Raw genomic sequence first — 13785 nt, forward strand, 5'->3', positions numbered from 1 at the left:
GCGCCCTCCCTGTGGAATGCCCTCCCACCAGATGTCAAAGAGAACAACAACTACCAGACTTTTAGAAGACATCTGAAGGCAGCCCTGTTTAGGGATGCTTTTAATGTTTGATGTATCATAGTATTTTAATATTCTTTTGGAAGCCGCCCAGAGTGGCTGGGGAGGCCCAGCCAGATGGGCGGGGTATAAATAATAAATTATTATTATTATTATTGAGGGCTTTTTATAAGTAAAAAACAAACAAACCTGTTCTTAACAAACCAACCAATTTATACATAGGTGACTGAATGAATGAATTTGATGTGTTTAGTTTTCCCCATTTCTTGTCTTATTTCCCTCACTACCCCTCATGGAATCATGGCTTGTTCCTTTATCTATGTCATAAACAGATGCTATCTCTCAAGAATCCAAGCATCCAACGGGGTCTGGGATGGATTGTATAGTCCTGGCAAGGAGGCTGGTTTTGGTATGGAAGAACAGAAGTTTCTGCAAGACAGTAACTAGGTGGGAAATTCAAGTGCAGGGTAGCTGGCAAGCACCTCGCAAATCACCTCAGAGCCACAGCTATGTCTAGAGGGACAAAGCCCGATGTGACTGAGAACTGCCCAGTCTTACGCCCACCGCAGCAGGGGAGACGGCAGGGGTGTCGAAGGACCCAGGCACAACAGGAAGACTCTGACGAGGAAGGGCACAAGCGCCGGGCCAAGAAAAACGCAGGGGACCCCGATATTGTGAAGTCCCCCAGTGACCACAAAGAATACAGGTGAATAAAGGGTCTGGAGAAAAGAGCAACCCCCCTCAAGAGGCCAACAGAACTGTAAATGTCCCAGTGTGTCCCAAGTACGTAAATAACCTAAAAGTACAGACTCGGTCACATAGTAAGTTTAAAAATTAAGAAGCAATTAAGCAATATCAAGGCATTCCCACCAGCATACCTGGCTAGTAGTGGCAATTTATTTTTGTAATGCAATGGTGGGAACTTGACTCCCAGGAAATCTGCATGAATTCCTATTATTGGGAAGTGGGTAGGCTGTGCTTAACTCAGTGACAATAGGCGAAGGTTGCCTGTTGCGATCTCGTGGAGAATTGTTTCCCATGTTCTTTTTGAGATGCTTCACTGCTTGGAGCTTGTAAGGAGATGTTGACAAACTGGAGGACATAATAGAGATTTATACAATTATAGATCATGGAAAGGGAATATTTTCCGTCTCTTTCACGGCACTAGAATTCAGGGTAAATAGATGCAAAACAGACAAAAAAGGGAAGACATTTGAATGACATTTAATCACCTAGTGCAATTTGTTGCCGCAAGATCTGATTATAGACTCTGGATTAGATATAGTATTTAAAAGGAGGGTAGATAAATTTATGGAGGACAGATCAGTTTTACTTAGGATATTAGGTAACTGGAACATCAAGGTTCAGAGACAGGCAAGCAACTAATACCAGTTGATGGGGTGGGGCAACAAATGAGAGGGGAGTGACTGTTGTTCTCATGCTCTGCTGGGGAGTTCCTGTGATTGTCTGTTGACTTCTGTTGCAAGCAGGACATGGTGCTGGTTGGAGACTTGGGCTGTGCTCACACTGACCCATCCCATAGTGCAAAAAAAAAAAAAAAATGTAGTTTTTCTCAACCCAGAATCGTTCATACTCATCCTCAACAGGCTGCTTTCCACAAAGGGTGGGTTTAGTTACTGGATAGGCATTTGAAAACCCTCTCCTTGACCAGATTATCCTTGCATTTTTCTCCCTGCACATCCCCAGGTTAATAGAGAAGGGAGCGGTGACTGCCATCTTGGTAAATGCACGCCCACATTGGGCAAAAAGAGAAATAGAAACGATAAAAATGCTCATGGAATTGCTTTTGCAGGTACATAAAATTAAGCAATGGCCTAAACGCTCTGCTGATTTCTGACTTATATATGGATGACTGCAATTCTTCTGAGGCGTCAGAAGAGGAAGACATGTCCTCTGATACGGACGATGGGAAAGACAGCAGCTTTGAGGACGAGAAGTATGGGAATGTGGAAGATTTTGGAGAAGTACCTGGAGGAAAAGAGGCCACTATTGAAGGTTATGGTAGAGTTCTAAGTGGTCTTGGTAAAAAAAGTAAACAAAAAGAGCGTCGTGAAAGCAGAATCAAAGACGAGAACGATGACTATGAAATTTATGAACAGCTAGTCAAGAAAGAAGAGGAAAATAAGATGGACAGCACAGAAAAGCAGGTACGTTAGCAAGCAGCGCAGCTGCATGTTGACCAGGCAACCTTTTCCCGAAGCTAAATATTTGACACACAACAAAAAGGGAAACCTGTAAGGTATGTTCAACAGGGAGGAGCAACAAATCAGTGAGTATACCTGTACAATACACATCTCTATGCAAGCCTCTTTTAGCCACATTTTTAATTTTTGTAGGTGTATACCTATATATTATTTGAATTGGCTCATACGACAGTGGTTTTTAACCTTTATTAATATATATTTTCCATTTTTAACCTGCCCTTCAAAATGAAATCTTTCCAAAGGCAGTTTACAAAATGGATAAAAGCAATAGTGATGAACAAGGAAAAGGAATATCACAGCACGTTTCATGGAGGAAAGGGCTATCAAAGTCATGGCTATGCTCCACCTTCATGGTCAGATGCAGTAATGATTCTGAATACCAGTTTCTGGAAACCACAGGAGGAATAAGGTTTTGAGTCCTCTATGAAAGGGGGAGAATGAGCTATACTTCTGACTGGATTGGATGGAGGGGCACTGCACAGAAAATTTTTCATAGAACTAATACTTACTTACACAATATGGAAAATACAGGTGACTACAAAGAGAATTTTGGTGTCAACAACAACATATTATATTACTTATACACCACCCATCTGACTGGATTGCCCCAGCCACTCTGAGCGGCTTCCAACATAATAAAAACACAGCAAAATATCAAGCATTATCCCAATCCAGGGCTGCCTTCAGAAGTCTTCAGAAAGTTGTGTAGTTCTTTTATCTCCTTGACATCTGAAGGGAGGGCATTCCACGGGGCAGGCACCACTGCTGAGAAGGCCTTCTTCCTGGTTCCCTGTAACTTCTCTTTTTGCAGAGAAGGAACCACCAGAAGGCCCTTGGAGCTGGAGACACACCTCACCATACACTGAAAGCACATTATTGCCCCTCCAACAAATCCTGGGAACTGTAGTTCTAGGCTAAGCTACAGCTCCCAGTATTCTTTGGGGGAAATAATTTGCATTCAATGTGCTTTAAATTTATGGTGTGAATGCAGCCTAAGTCTTGATCTGTTTTCTTTAAGATGGGGAAGCATTGTGATGGAACTGGAATTCTTTTATATTGGGGAAACATGCTGCTTTCTTTGTGATATAATGTCTATCCTCCCTCCCCCCCCCCTCTCTCTCTCTCTCTCTCTATATATATATATATATATTACAGTCTGCAGCTGCCCTTGCTGTTGGTGTTGGCAGTTTCTGTGACCCTGATGATTTACCTGGACTAGCTCATTTTTTGGAGCACAGTACGTAGCTACTTCTATATGTCTTTCTACCAAAAAAGAAAGCCACGGAAAAGATAGTCTATAATTTATTGGCCTGGGAGGCAGTTTTCTGGAATCAAAACACAATTATCAATATTTTCTTTTACTCACAGCTTGAAACTGATTTATAGTTTTATTTTAAAAGTTGATGAAATCATGGTTGAAAAGAATTAATAGATTAATAATAAATAAACTTAGCAGTTAATGGCCCAAAGAAAGCAATGTCTTCCCATAATCTCATACCCTCCTCAGCTTGGTGTCTCCAGATATTTCGGACTCCAGAGCCCACTAGCTCCAGCCAGTATGCCCAATGGTCAGGGATGATGGGATGTATTCCAACATCACATTAGATCAGGGGTCACCAACCTTTCTTGGCCCGTGGGCACACACAGTTCATAACCAAGGACACACAGCAAACCCACACACAGTTCATAACCAAGGACACACAGCAAACTATCCTGAAGTACAAAGCTTCTTCTGAGCCTCATTTCAGAGGTCTGGGAGGGGAGAAAACTTCTGTGTGTACTCTGTGGCACTGCAGGGGGAGGTTAAAACAGCAGGCACTTTCCCAGATTCTGTTGCTGCCACCAGATAAACTCATGGCTGAGGGGAAAGGCAGTCTGGAGGGCCCAAACAATGCTTGTGGGTTCTGCTACAGCACCTGGATCTTAGGAGCTGCCCAAGGTTCCAAGTGCTGAGATTGGCCTTGGATTCAGAGCAGAGTCTGCTCTGCAGTGACAACATCGAGCCAACAGTAAATTACACCGAGCAAGTTGGAGATGACTATTAGCAAAAACAGGATCTGCACTAATGAGCACTGCTGAAGAAATGCAACCTGTGTCGTTAATAACAATTGTGCAACCCCATACAGCACATAGGTGGCAATTATTCACACAATTAATAAATAAAATAAAAATAACCTGTGCTGTTAATAATGATTGTGCAACCCATACAGCACATAGGCAGCAATTTTTCACACAATTAATAAATAAAATAAAAATAACCTGTGCTGTTAATAATGATTGTGCAACCCGTACCGCACATAGGCGGCAATTATTCACACAATTAATAAATAAAATAAAAATAATAAATATCTGACGCTGCAAGTTCACTTTATTTTAGATAGCTTATAAGTTTTCATGGCACTTTGTAAGTAGTTGTCATATTCTCACAAATTTGATAAATGGTGAAAAATTGTTTTTGAACAAGAATATTAATTGTGTGGATAATTGCTGCCTATGTGCTGTCTGGGTCGCACAGGCCTAATGAGCACAGCAACTCATCTCCGGCAGGTCTTGCCCCGTGAAGCAATTGCTGAGATGGAAGCTCCATGCCCCTCACCAGCTGCCTAAGTCCCCTTCTCTCCAGGGTTTTCCCAAGAAACTGGAGACTACGGCAGCATGAAACTGACTTCTCCTCCACTCTCTTCATGCCTCTCCTGGTTCTGGGAGATGTGAAGGAAGGGGAGCTTGTTGCAGCAGGAGGGGAAGACACCCTAACTTCTTCACCAGATTGATTCACTTCTGCCTCTTGGCCTCCCTCCTCCCCTGCTTCAACTTCTGACTCTGACTCTGCACATCTCTCTGCCACAGACTCTCCCTGCTCACGGAGCCCTGTGACCTCTTCAGCTTCAGACACTTCCTCCCAGGGCTCTGAAATTTCTTCCCTTGGGGGTTCCCAGCTGGTTCCTCCCACCATTCCTCTGTGTCCAGCCAGTGTGTGACAGTAGTGTAATGACCCCAGTGTTATAAAACCATCCCCCCAGCCTTTGAGGTTTGCCACAATCAAGTCTTGCACTCCTTCCAATGTATCGCGAAAGCTGTTTGGCTTAAAGCAAAAAGATTCAGCAAGAGATATGCATGGGGTTCATTGAAATGATCAGCAGCAGTACATGCTCTGAGCATATCCCAGGATTGGAAGGCATGCACCCAATTTTTTCAATGTTTTCTTTCAGTGGTGTTTATGGGTAGCCAGAAATACCCAGATGAGAATGGGTTCGATACATTCTTAAAGAAGCACGGAGGCTCAGACAATGCTTCGACAGACACAGAGCGGACAGTCTTCCATTTTGATATCCAGAAAAAATATTTTAGGGAAGCCCTCGACAGGTAACTTTGCAACACAAAACCAAATAACAACCAGGAAGATGTACACTAGAGGAGTGGGAGTGAGAAGCAATGTGCAAAGTTATTAATGGTCATGATATGCAGTTCCCACTATCTGAACACAATGCATTCTCAGGAAACAGTTTGCGAGTTGAGCATTCTTATAACAAGTAACAATTTCCACTGATTCTTATGGGGAACTTTGACCCCCAAATGATGGGGGAGAGCAGGGAAACTCCAGGAAACCCTATGAAACCTTGCAAAATGCAACCATGGAAGAAAAGAAAAATGCTCTTATTTGTCCTATCTCTTCTCTTTCCTCCCCCCCCCCCCATGATTTTTGGCAAAACGATTGCCATATATAAGCAGAACACAAGAAATAAGACTTATTTGAGGCTGTTTATTTACAGTACTAAACTCAGGTCTGGCTGTTTGGATATCTGAATCTGTGGGGGACGTATAGCAAGGTTTGGGTACTAATTCCTCATGTTTGGATAAGTGAAATTTTGTATAACAAGTGTTTGGATAGCAGGACCAGTGTGTACTGGTAATTTTAAATGGTCTACTCTGAGTAAGTTACTTGAACTGTATATCCCAAGGGACTGTATATGCACTTTTGAAAACAGAATATTATAGTTCTGCTTTTCAGCACAGCAGAAACCCGATTTTCAATTTCTCTTGTAGATGGGCACAATTTTTCATCCAGCCACTGATGATTAAGGATGCAATTGACCGAGAAGTTGAAGCTGTAGATAGTGGTAAAACAAATGGGTTTGATCTAAATTTTTTATTGTTGATATTCTTGCAATTCTTAAGAGAAACGATCTCATCAAGTTTAAGTAGCATTCCTATCATGAAATTTGGATGACCCGTGTTTTATGTAACCACTTTATAAAAGTAATATTTAGATACAATGGCCACAATCCAAATATTTAAGCCTCCTTAAGCCCTTTGAAATAATGGTCTTAAGAGTGTTTAACTTTATGTTGGATTGTGGTCAATAAATTTTGAGAGTGTAATTTTATCAGTTCCCAGAGCATACCGAACTAGGTAATTAACTGTAAGGCTGCATTTCTAAGCATATCTTCAGGAAATAAATCCCATTGAATTCAGTAGGACTTTAAATGCATTCAGGCTATAAGTTGTTATAAAATGTGGAGATATGTCACTTTCTGGTGTGAGTTCACAATGTGTGTTAATTGTGAGGATGACATGGGTGATGGGCTAAGAGGAAAAGAGTGACTACCTTTGTCTAACTCTAGTCTTTTATGTCTGAGGTTAAATACAAAGCTTCACAAAGCACAACAGACAATGTGGGTTTCTCACTGTAGGAAAAATTATTTTCCCTCCAACCCATGCATCCTGGATTTTTCAACTGTGCTTCCAAACTTTAGATCTAATCTTCAGCTGTCTGATTTTGTGGATATATTCTCTTTAATTTCCGAGTCCTCATTTGTAAAGCAGGACTATTAATGGCCTACCTCTTTAGTCTGATAGGATTTTAGACCTGTAATCCCATTTAAAATTGGCCTTGCACACTTTGTGAAATATTCAACAGGCTGCAGTACAATCAGAGCGTAGGACAGGATCTGGTGCTAGACATTGCTGCGCCAGGCTCAGTTCCAGACCCCAGATTTTGTCCTGCATTCATATCATACTGCAGAGCATTGAATCTGGCTCCCTTTTTTTGCAAACTATTTTACACTGCACATCTATGCCTGCCTTCTTGTAGGGATAGAGGAGAAATTAGATCCTGTTTGCATTTAAAGGTGAATCTATCCAATTTGCAATTTTCTGAAACAATATGAGAATTGAAACACAGCCATCCTTTGAAATTTGCCCTTCTCCCAATTTTGTGATGTGGTTCTCCCAACCAATCAATGTTTACAAGAATGCATATACTGAGGAGAGTGTGCCTAAAAATGAATACATTAGTGAAATACAAAAGCACATTGCATTAGGGGAAATTACTTTTTAAAATGTGCATCTTATTCTAAACTGCATACAAAAATGTTTTTATTAGGAGATGCAGAGAAATGGTCATACTGCAGGCTCTAGCAGTTAGGCAGTTAAGAGCATGGCAGGTGACAAGAACAGCCATTACATATGGAAAAAAGGCCCTGGTATGTCAAGAAATAGAAATTTGGACAGGGAGAGGGTAGAAAGGAGGAAGCTGCTCACAACCACCTTGGGGACAGCCTTTTCCTACATACAAAACATTGTATGCCAGCAAATGTGTACAGAATGCTCAAAGGATGGTGTTTGATGAATGGCTGGATGGACCACACTTTCCTGCTTAGGATATAGCTGCAGTTCAGCAATCCACGTTTAGCAATCCAGTACGTTTCCAAGCACAATTCAAAGTGTTGGTGCTGACCTTTAAAGTCTTGGTCCTGTATACCTGAAGGAGCATCTCCACCCCATCATTCAGCCTGGACACTGAGATCGGGTGCCGAGGGCCTTCTGGTGGTTCCCTCATTGCGAGAAGTGAAGTTACAGGGAACCAGACAGAGAGCCTTCTCTGTAGTGGCGCCCGCCCTGTGGAACGCCCTCCCATCAAGGAAATAAGCAGCTATCCCACTTTTAAAAGACGTCTGAAGGCAGCCCTGTTTAGGGAAGTTTTTAATATTTAAAGCTGTATTGTTTTTAACACTCGATTGGGAGCCGCCCAGAGTGCCTGGGGAAACTCAGCCAGATGGGTGGGGTATAAATAATAAATTATTATTATTATTATTATTATTATTATTATTATTATTATTATGCAAAAAAGGCAAACTGGAGGATAGGTCTGAGTCAAAGCAGTGCTATACAGATGCTGGTTATCAGATACACAAAAGTTAGTTTTTTGTACCATTCTTACCATTAGGGAGTGCACCATAGACAAGATACCAGTGTGGACAGCAGGGGCGTAGCATGGGGCTGCCAGGGGGAGGGTGGCCGCAAGTGCACAATTCTTGTGGGGGCACAAACCAGGCCACCCCATGCAGGCAAGCCAAGCCCAGCCTATTGCTCCTCTCCACACGGCTGAGGTCGGCCCCGCTTTGCTCCATTGCGGTCACTCTGGCAGCATCAGTGGTGAGGGCTGGGCTAGCACCCCTTTCCGCTGCTCAGTGCACACACTGGCTAGACGCCAACAACCAACGCTACATCACTGGTAGACAGCTTTAAAAGGGGACTCGACAAATGTATGGAGAATATGGTGACCAATAGCTGCTGGTCAATATATTACCTCCACTATCAGAGATGGCTGTATCTTGCCTCCATTATCAAAGGTAACTGCATACCAGTCGCTAGGGAACATGAGTAGGAAAACACTGTTGTGCTCGCATCCTGTTTGGGCATTTGGTTTGCCACTGTGGGAACAGAATGCTGAACTAGGTGGGCCTTTGGTCTGATCCAGCAAAGCTCTTCTTATGAATTAAAGGGCCACTGTGATCTCTTCCTTTCCTTGCCACCCTGCTCATCCCATGGCACCATGTTGACATGGACCTAAAGGAGGAGAAGGCAATTACCGCAGCTCCCACAGCTTCCATTTTCCTTGTGGTGCTGGCTATTTCTGTTCATTTAATGGGCAGTGCCTCCCTTCCCTGGTGCCCTGGGAACTCCATGATTCAGCCCATCAGATGTATGCAGCAGAATGGTTTGTCTCTTTCCATCCCTCTCATTGTAGATGAGGTAGGTAGGTCAGTTCATCCGCTGCTGCTTCGTGTATGTGTGTTATTAGGCTGTCTCCTTGTCTAAATGATCTTATCACTGAAAAAGGTACTCTCCCTTCTGCTGCTTAATGTGTTCTTCAAAACAAACAGAATATCAAATAGCCAGGCCCTCTGATGCTAACAGAAGAGAATTGCTCCTTGGAAGCCTTGCAAAACAAGGACATCCTATGAGAAAATTCTTTTGGGGTAAGTATAATGTTGCGAGGTTCAGTTTAAAGTGTGGGGTTTTAGTTTAAAAGCATTAGGGAATTCTTGAGCTGTTGTACTTGAACAAAAGCCCTTAATTCTGGTTCCTTCCAAAGATCTTTGGCTGGTGGTTGGTTGTTGTTTTTTTCCTGAATTGCTTCATTTCTGCTTAGTTTGGGATTTAACCCAGCATGGCCCTGAAACGCAAGCCCTGGCAAACAAATTTAGCAGATTATTTTTGACCAGCTGATTACATGAAGTTGGCCTGTCAGCCCTGCAGAATAGCAGGTCAGGCAGCCATTACTCCCAGCCCTGACTTCATAGTGCATATTAACTCAGTATACATAAGACAACAGAGTGATTGAGTAGTGGGGGCACATTGTTACTGTCTATAACAACAACCTGGCATTGAAGAACAAAAATACTGTTCCCATCATGCCAACCCTGGACCTGGATGACAGACTAAATCCTTCTCTCCCCTATCACCCATGGGCCAATGACATGAGGTGTCCCGTTTTTGCCCATGTAGATGATCAGCTGATGTCCTACCTTTACAAACCCCATTTGGTCCAGTTATATCTAGAATCAGGTGTTGAACAGGCAGACAAGACTTGGCCAAATGACCAGGTGGGCTAAATGTGGAGGCCTGGTGAGCCTAATTAGGCTTTTGGGCCAGAGGTTCCCAACCCCTGAAATAGGGGAAGAGCCATAGTTGGAACAGATGCTCTGCCTGAAAATGGTCTCAGGTTCAGTCATTGGTGTCTCCTTGAGAAGGTTATAAAGGACTCCTATCTGAAATCCTTGAGAGTTTCTGCCCTTGGATTGCTAAAAGGACTGATAATCTGATTTACTGTATTTACCGTACTCGAGTCCAATGTGCCATCGAATCTAATGAGCACCTCAATTTTCAGAACCTTGAAACCAAAAAAGGTATTTGCTGGCAAATGTAAATGTGCCATCGAATCTAATGCACACCTTAATTTTGGCAACGTAATTTGGCCCAAAAAGGTGAGCATTAAATTCGAGTGAATATGGTATTATAAGAGAGCTGCTTAGGTTCCTGAGACATCTGGAAATATCCATAATTTGCCATTATTTGGGTGAGACTTGTTTATTAGGTGGAACTTCTAACTGAATGCAGTGTAACTGTCAAGATTGATATTCATGACTTGGGCTAATCATGCTAAAATAAAAAATAAAAAATAGATGCATGATTGGTCCTGGAGAAGCTTTTTAGGACTAGGATATCTGATTCACGAACATGCAAACTTAAAACCCTCACTGATTTCAAAGTCAGAAAGCAAATCTCTTCCCGTTAAAAATTTGCAGGTAATGCGGAGACACTTAAACATTCGCCGAAAAAGAACAGAATTAACACCTATCAGAGGCTTAGGGATTTCAGGACGCGTCACTACTCAGCCCACTATATGAATCTAGTTGTCCAATCTAGAGGTATAAAAATCTCCCTGTGCTGAACTATAAGTTATATATATGTGAGTATGCATGTCTGTTATACAATGCTATGTTAAGTTGTTGGTTGGGGGGGTGCACGTATGTTTGGAAGAATTTTGTCATGGTTCGTACGAGATCGCATATCATGAACTGTTTTGCTGACAATGACCGCTCCCCACTTAAAACGGGGGGCGCCTTTTGCGTGGACGCGTGCAGCCCTGGATCTGGAGTGGCCCCATCAGCATAGGCTTTGCCTTCCCCCAGGTGGGATACCTGGAGGTCCCCGCCTACCCCAGCGAGTTGTCCAATCCCACCTGGGGGAAGTGTTGCCAGGGAAACCAGGCCAGGTAAGGGGAGGGATTACCTGCCCACACAATAGAGGGTGGATCTTAATTGTTAATCCTCACTTGGCTCCAGAGCTTCTCCCACCCTACCCACCCTCAGTTAATGTCTTCTTTTGCAGGTTAACTTTTTTTTTTTTTTTCATAGGTTTTGCAGGTTAACCTGTCTCCACAGGTATGCGGGCACTGCTACGATAAGGTCGCTGTTAAAGGGCCGGAAAGGAATTTCCCTGCATTGGCAGGTTTCGCCTTTCCCGTAGCAAAACGTCACAACTTTGGCGGTATCAGGCCTTGGGCGGAATCCTTTAGTCCATCTTCCTCTTTGCGGCGGCGATACCAGGGTTCCCCGTTAAAGGGGTTTTTGAAGGGAGGCTTTGGCCGTACGCCGAAAGGTCGTCATTGCTCTCCCCTGCGGCGGCGTAACGGGGGCGGCTATCTCTGCTTGAACATATGTTCTCCAGAGCCGGCCCATCCCCCCCACACACACTGGATAACCCTGATGCTCCCTAGGTCCCCGGCTGGGGACTAGGGAGGGAGAACGCCCAATGCCTGAGCCAAGGTCTACCCACATTTGAAATTTAATAAAGTTGTGGCCAATTTAATCCCATAGCACGTTGTCTAGAGTCGTTATTCCACATGACGGGGGGACCACTCGGGATCTGGGGACTCCGCCTGTCCACGCAATGCAGCACCCAAGATAAGTAACTTTATGACTGCAGGGGTCACCTATGCCAGTACAGTGGTACCTTGGGTTACAGACGCTTCAGGTTACAGACGCTTCAGGTTACAGACCCCACTAACCCAGAAATAGTACCTCGGGTTAAGAACTTTGGTTCAAGATGAGGACAGAAATTGCATGGCAGCGGCACAGTGGCAGTGGGAGGCCCCATTAGCTAAAGTGGTACCTCAGGTTAAGAACAGTTTCAGGTTAAGGACGGACCTCCAGAACAAATTAAATTATTAACCTGAGGTACCGCGGGTGGCGTTGTGGGTTAAACCACAGTACCTAGGACTTGCTGATCGAAAGGTCGGTGGTTCGAATCCCCGCGCGACGGGGTGAGTTCCCATCATTCAGTCCCAGCTCCTGCCCACCTAGCAGTTCAAAAGCACCCCAAAGTGCAAGTAGATAAATAGGGACTGCACTCCAGCGGGAAGGTAAACGGCGTTTCCGTGTGCTGCGCTGGTGCTGGCTCGCCAGCTGCGGCTTAGTCACACTGGCCACATGACCCGGAAGCTGTCTTCGGACAAGCGCCGGCTCCCGGCATCTTGAGCGAGATGAGCGTGCAACCCCAGAGTCGGTCATGACTGGACCTGTTGGTCAGGGGTACCTTTACCTTTACCACTGTACATCCTTTGGCACCCACGAAAAATATCTCAGTGAATGGGAGACTGTTTGCTCTTCCTGCTCAGTTCATATTCAGACTGACTCAGCCCCTCCTACAACAAATACTTGCTCTTAAATAAGCCCACATTTCTTGAGATGCCTGGATTGGAAACTGACCCTCTCTTCTGTTCTGAAAGGGAAGATAGAGATGCAAAGTGCTTTTCTCTGTGTATGAACATGGCAGTGGGTGAAATATGTAATTTTTCCCATTGATGGAGGGGCGCCCATCGACACTATTTTGTTGTCCAGTCTATTCTTCTACTTCTTTCAGTGTGGCAGCCATTTTATATGATTGAGACATGGTTCACCCCAGGCCTTCCTGGGTTTATGATGTAATTCACTTTGGTGTAATTCACCAAAACGATATTTAAGCAGCTTACAAAGACTTAAAGATATGGTACATAGATAGATATGCATATAGAATGTACATACAGTGGTACCTCGGGTTAAGAATTTAATTCGTTCTTGACTTCCGGGTTGGCGCCATCGCCGAATGGCGGACTCCCTCCGAGCTCCGGAGGGAGCCTGCTCGGCAGGGGCTGGGTTCTACCGTGTCGGCGTCGCAGGGACCCTCAAAAACCATGGGCGCTGAAGGAGCCTTTTTAAAGGCTGCGGAGCGGGTGCCGGGGGGGTGTGGTGCTATGAGTCCTCCGCTTCCCCTACCGAGCGAAGCCGCATGCCATTTGGCGGAGAGCGCTGACTTCTTCCATTGAAAATTCGGATTAAAAAGAACAACCTGTGAGTAATTGGAAACTGGACTTAAAAAGGGGGGGGAATTAAATTCGGAGCGAGCGGGGGAGGTGCAAAAAGGAAGTCCGTCTCCCCCCTGTCGTAGAGGATTTAAAGCAAAGGATTTAACAACTAACATCGAGTGCTACCTTAGTTTGATAAAGTTACTAATTTCACGATGGAAAATTATAAGACTGGGCTGGAGGAGAAAAGTAGAACGTGAGCTAAAATGCAACCCCCCCCCCCGGGAACTGGGAGCGATCCGCGAGAGCGCCGGGAGAGGAGAAACAGAGGCTTTGACAGCTGTCAAAGGAGCTGACAAAGCTGAAGAATAA

General features: G+C 44.2%; 1 protein-coding gene across 2 annotated transcripts in view; it reads left to right on the plus strand.

The window, feature by feature from the left end:
- The first annotated feature begins 402 nt into the window (after positions 1-402).
- LOC309348605 (nardilysin-like) overlaps positions 403-13785 on the plus strand; it is a 44935-nt gene continuing 31552 nt past the window's right edge. For both annotated transcript variants that reach the window (XR_014159488.1, XM_081874070.1), the window contains exons 1-7: positions 403-763; positions 1871-2225; positions 3438-3519; positions 5492-5645; positions 6327-6400; positions 9449-9544; positions 10874-10996. Coding sequence is in view for 1 of the 2 variants with exons in the window: in XM_081874070.1 (XP_081730196.1) it covers positions 567-763; positions 1871-2225; positions 3438-3519; positions 5492-5645; positions 6327-6400; positions 9449-9544; positions 10874-10996 (1081 nt within the window). In the remaining variant the exon portion in view is untranslated. The remainder of the gene's footprint in view (positions 764-1870; positions 2226-3437; positions 3520-5491; positions 5646-6326; positions 6401-9448; positions 9545-10873; positions 10997-13785) is intronic.

This window comes from Podarcis erhardii (assembly GCF_964252035.2).
Source record: "Podarcis erhardii genome assembly, chromosome: 8".
NCBI classification, from domain to species: Eukaryota; Metazoa; Chordata; class Lepidosauria; order Squamata; family Lacertidae; genus Podarcis; species Podarcis erhardii.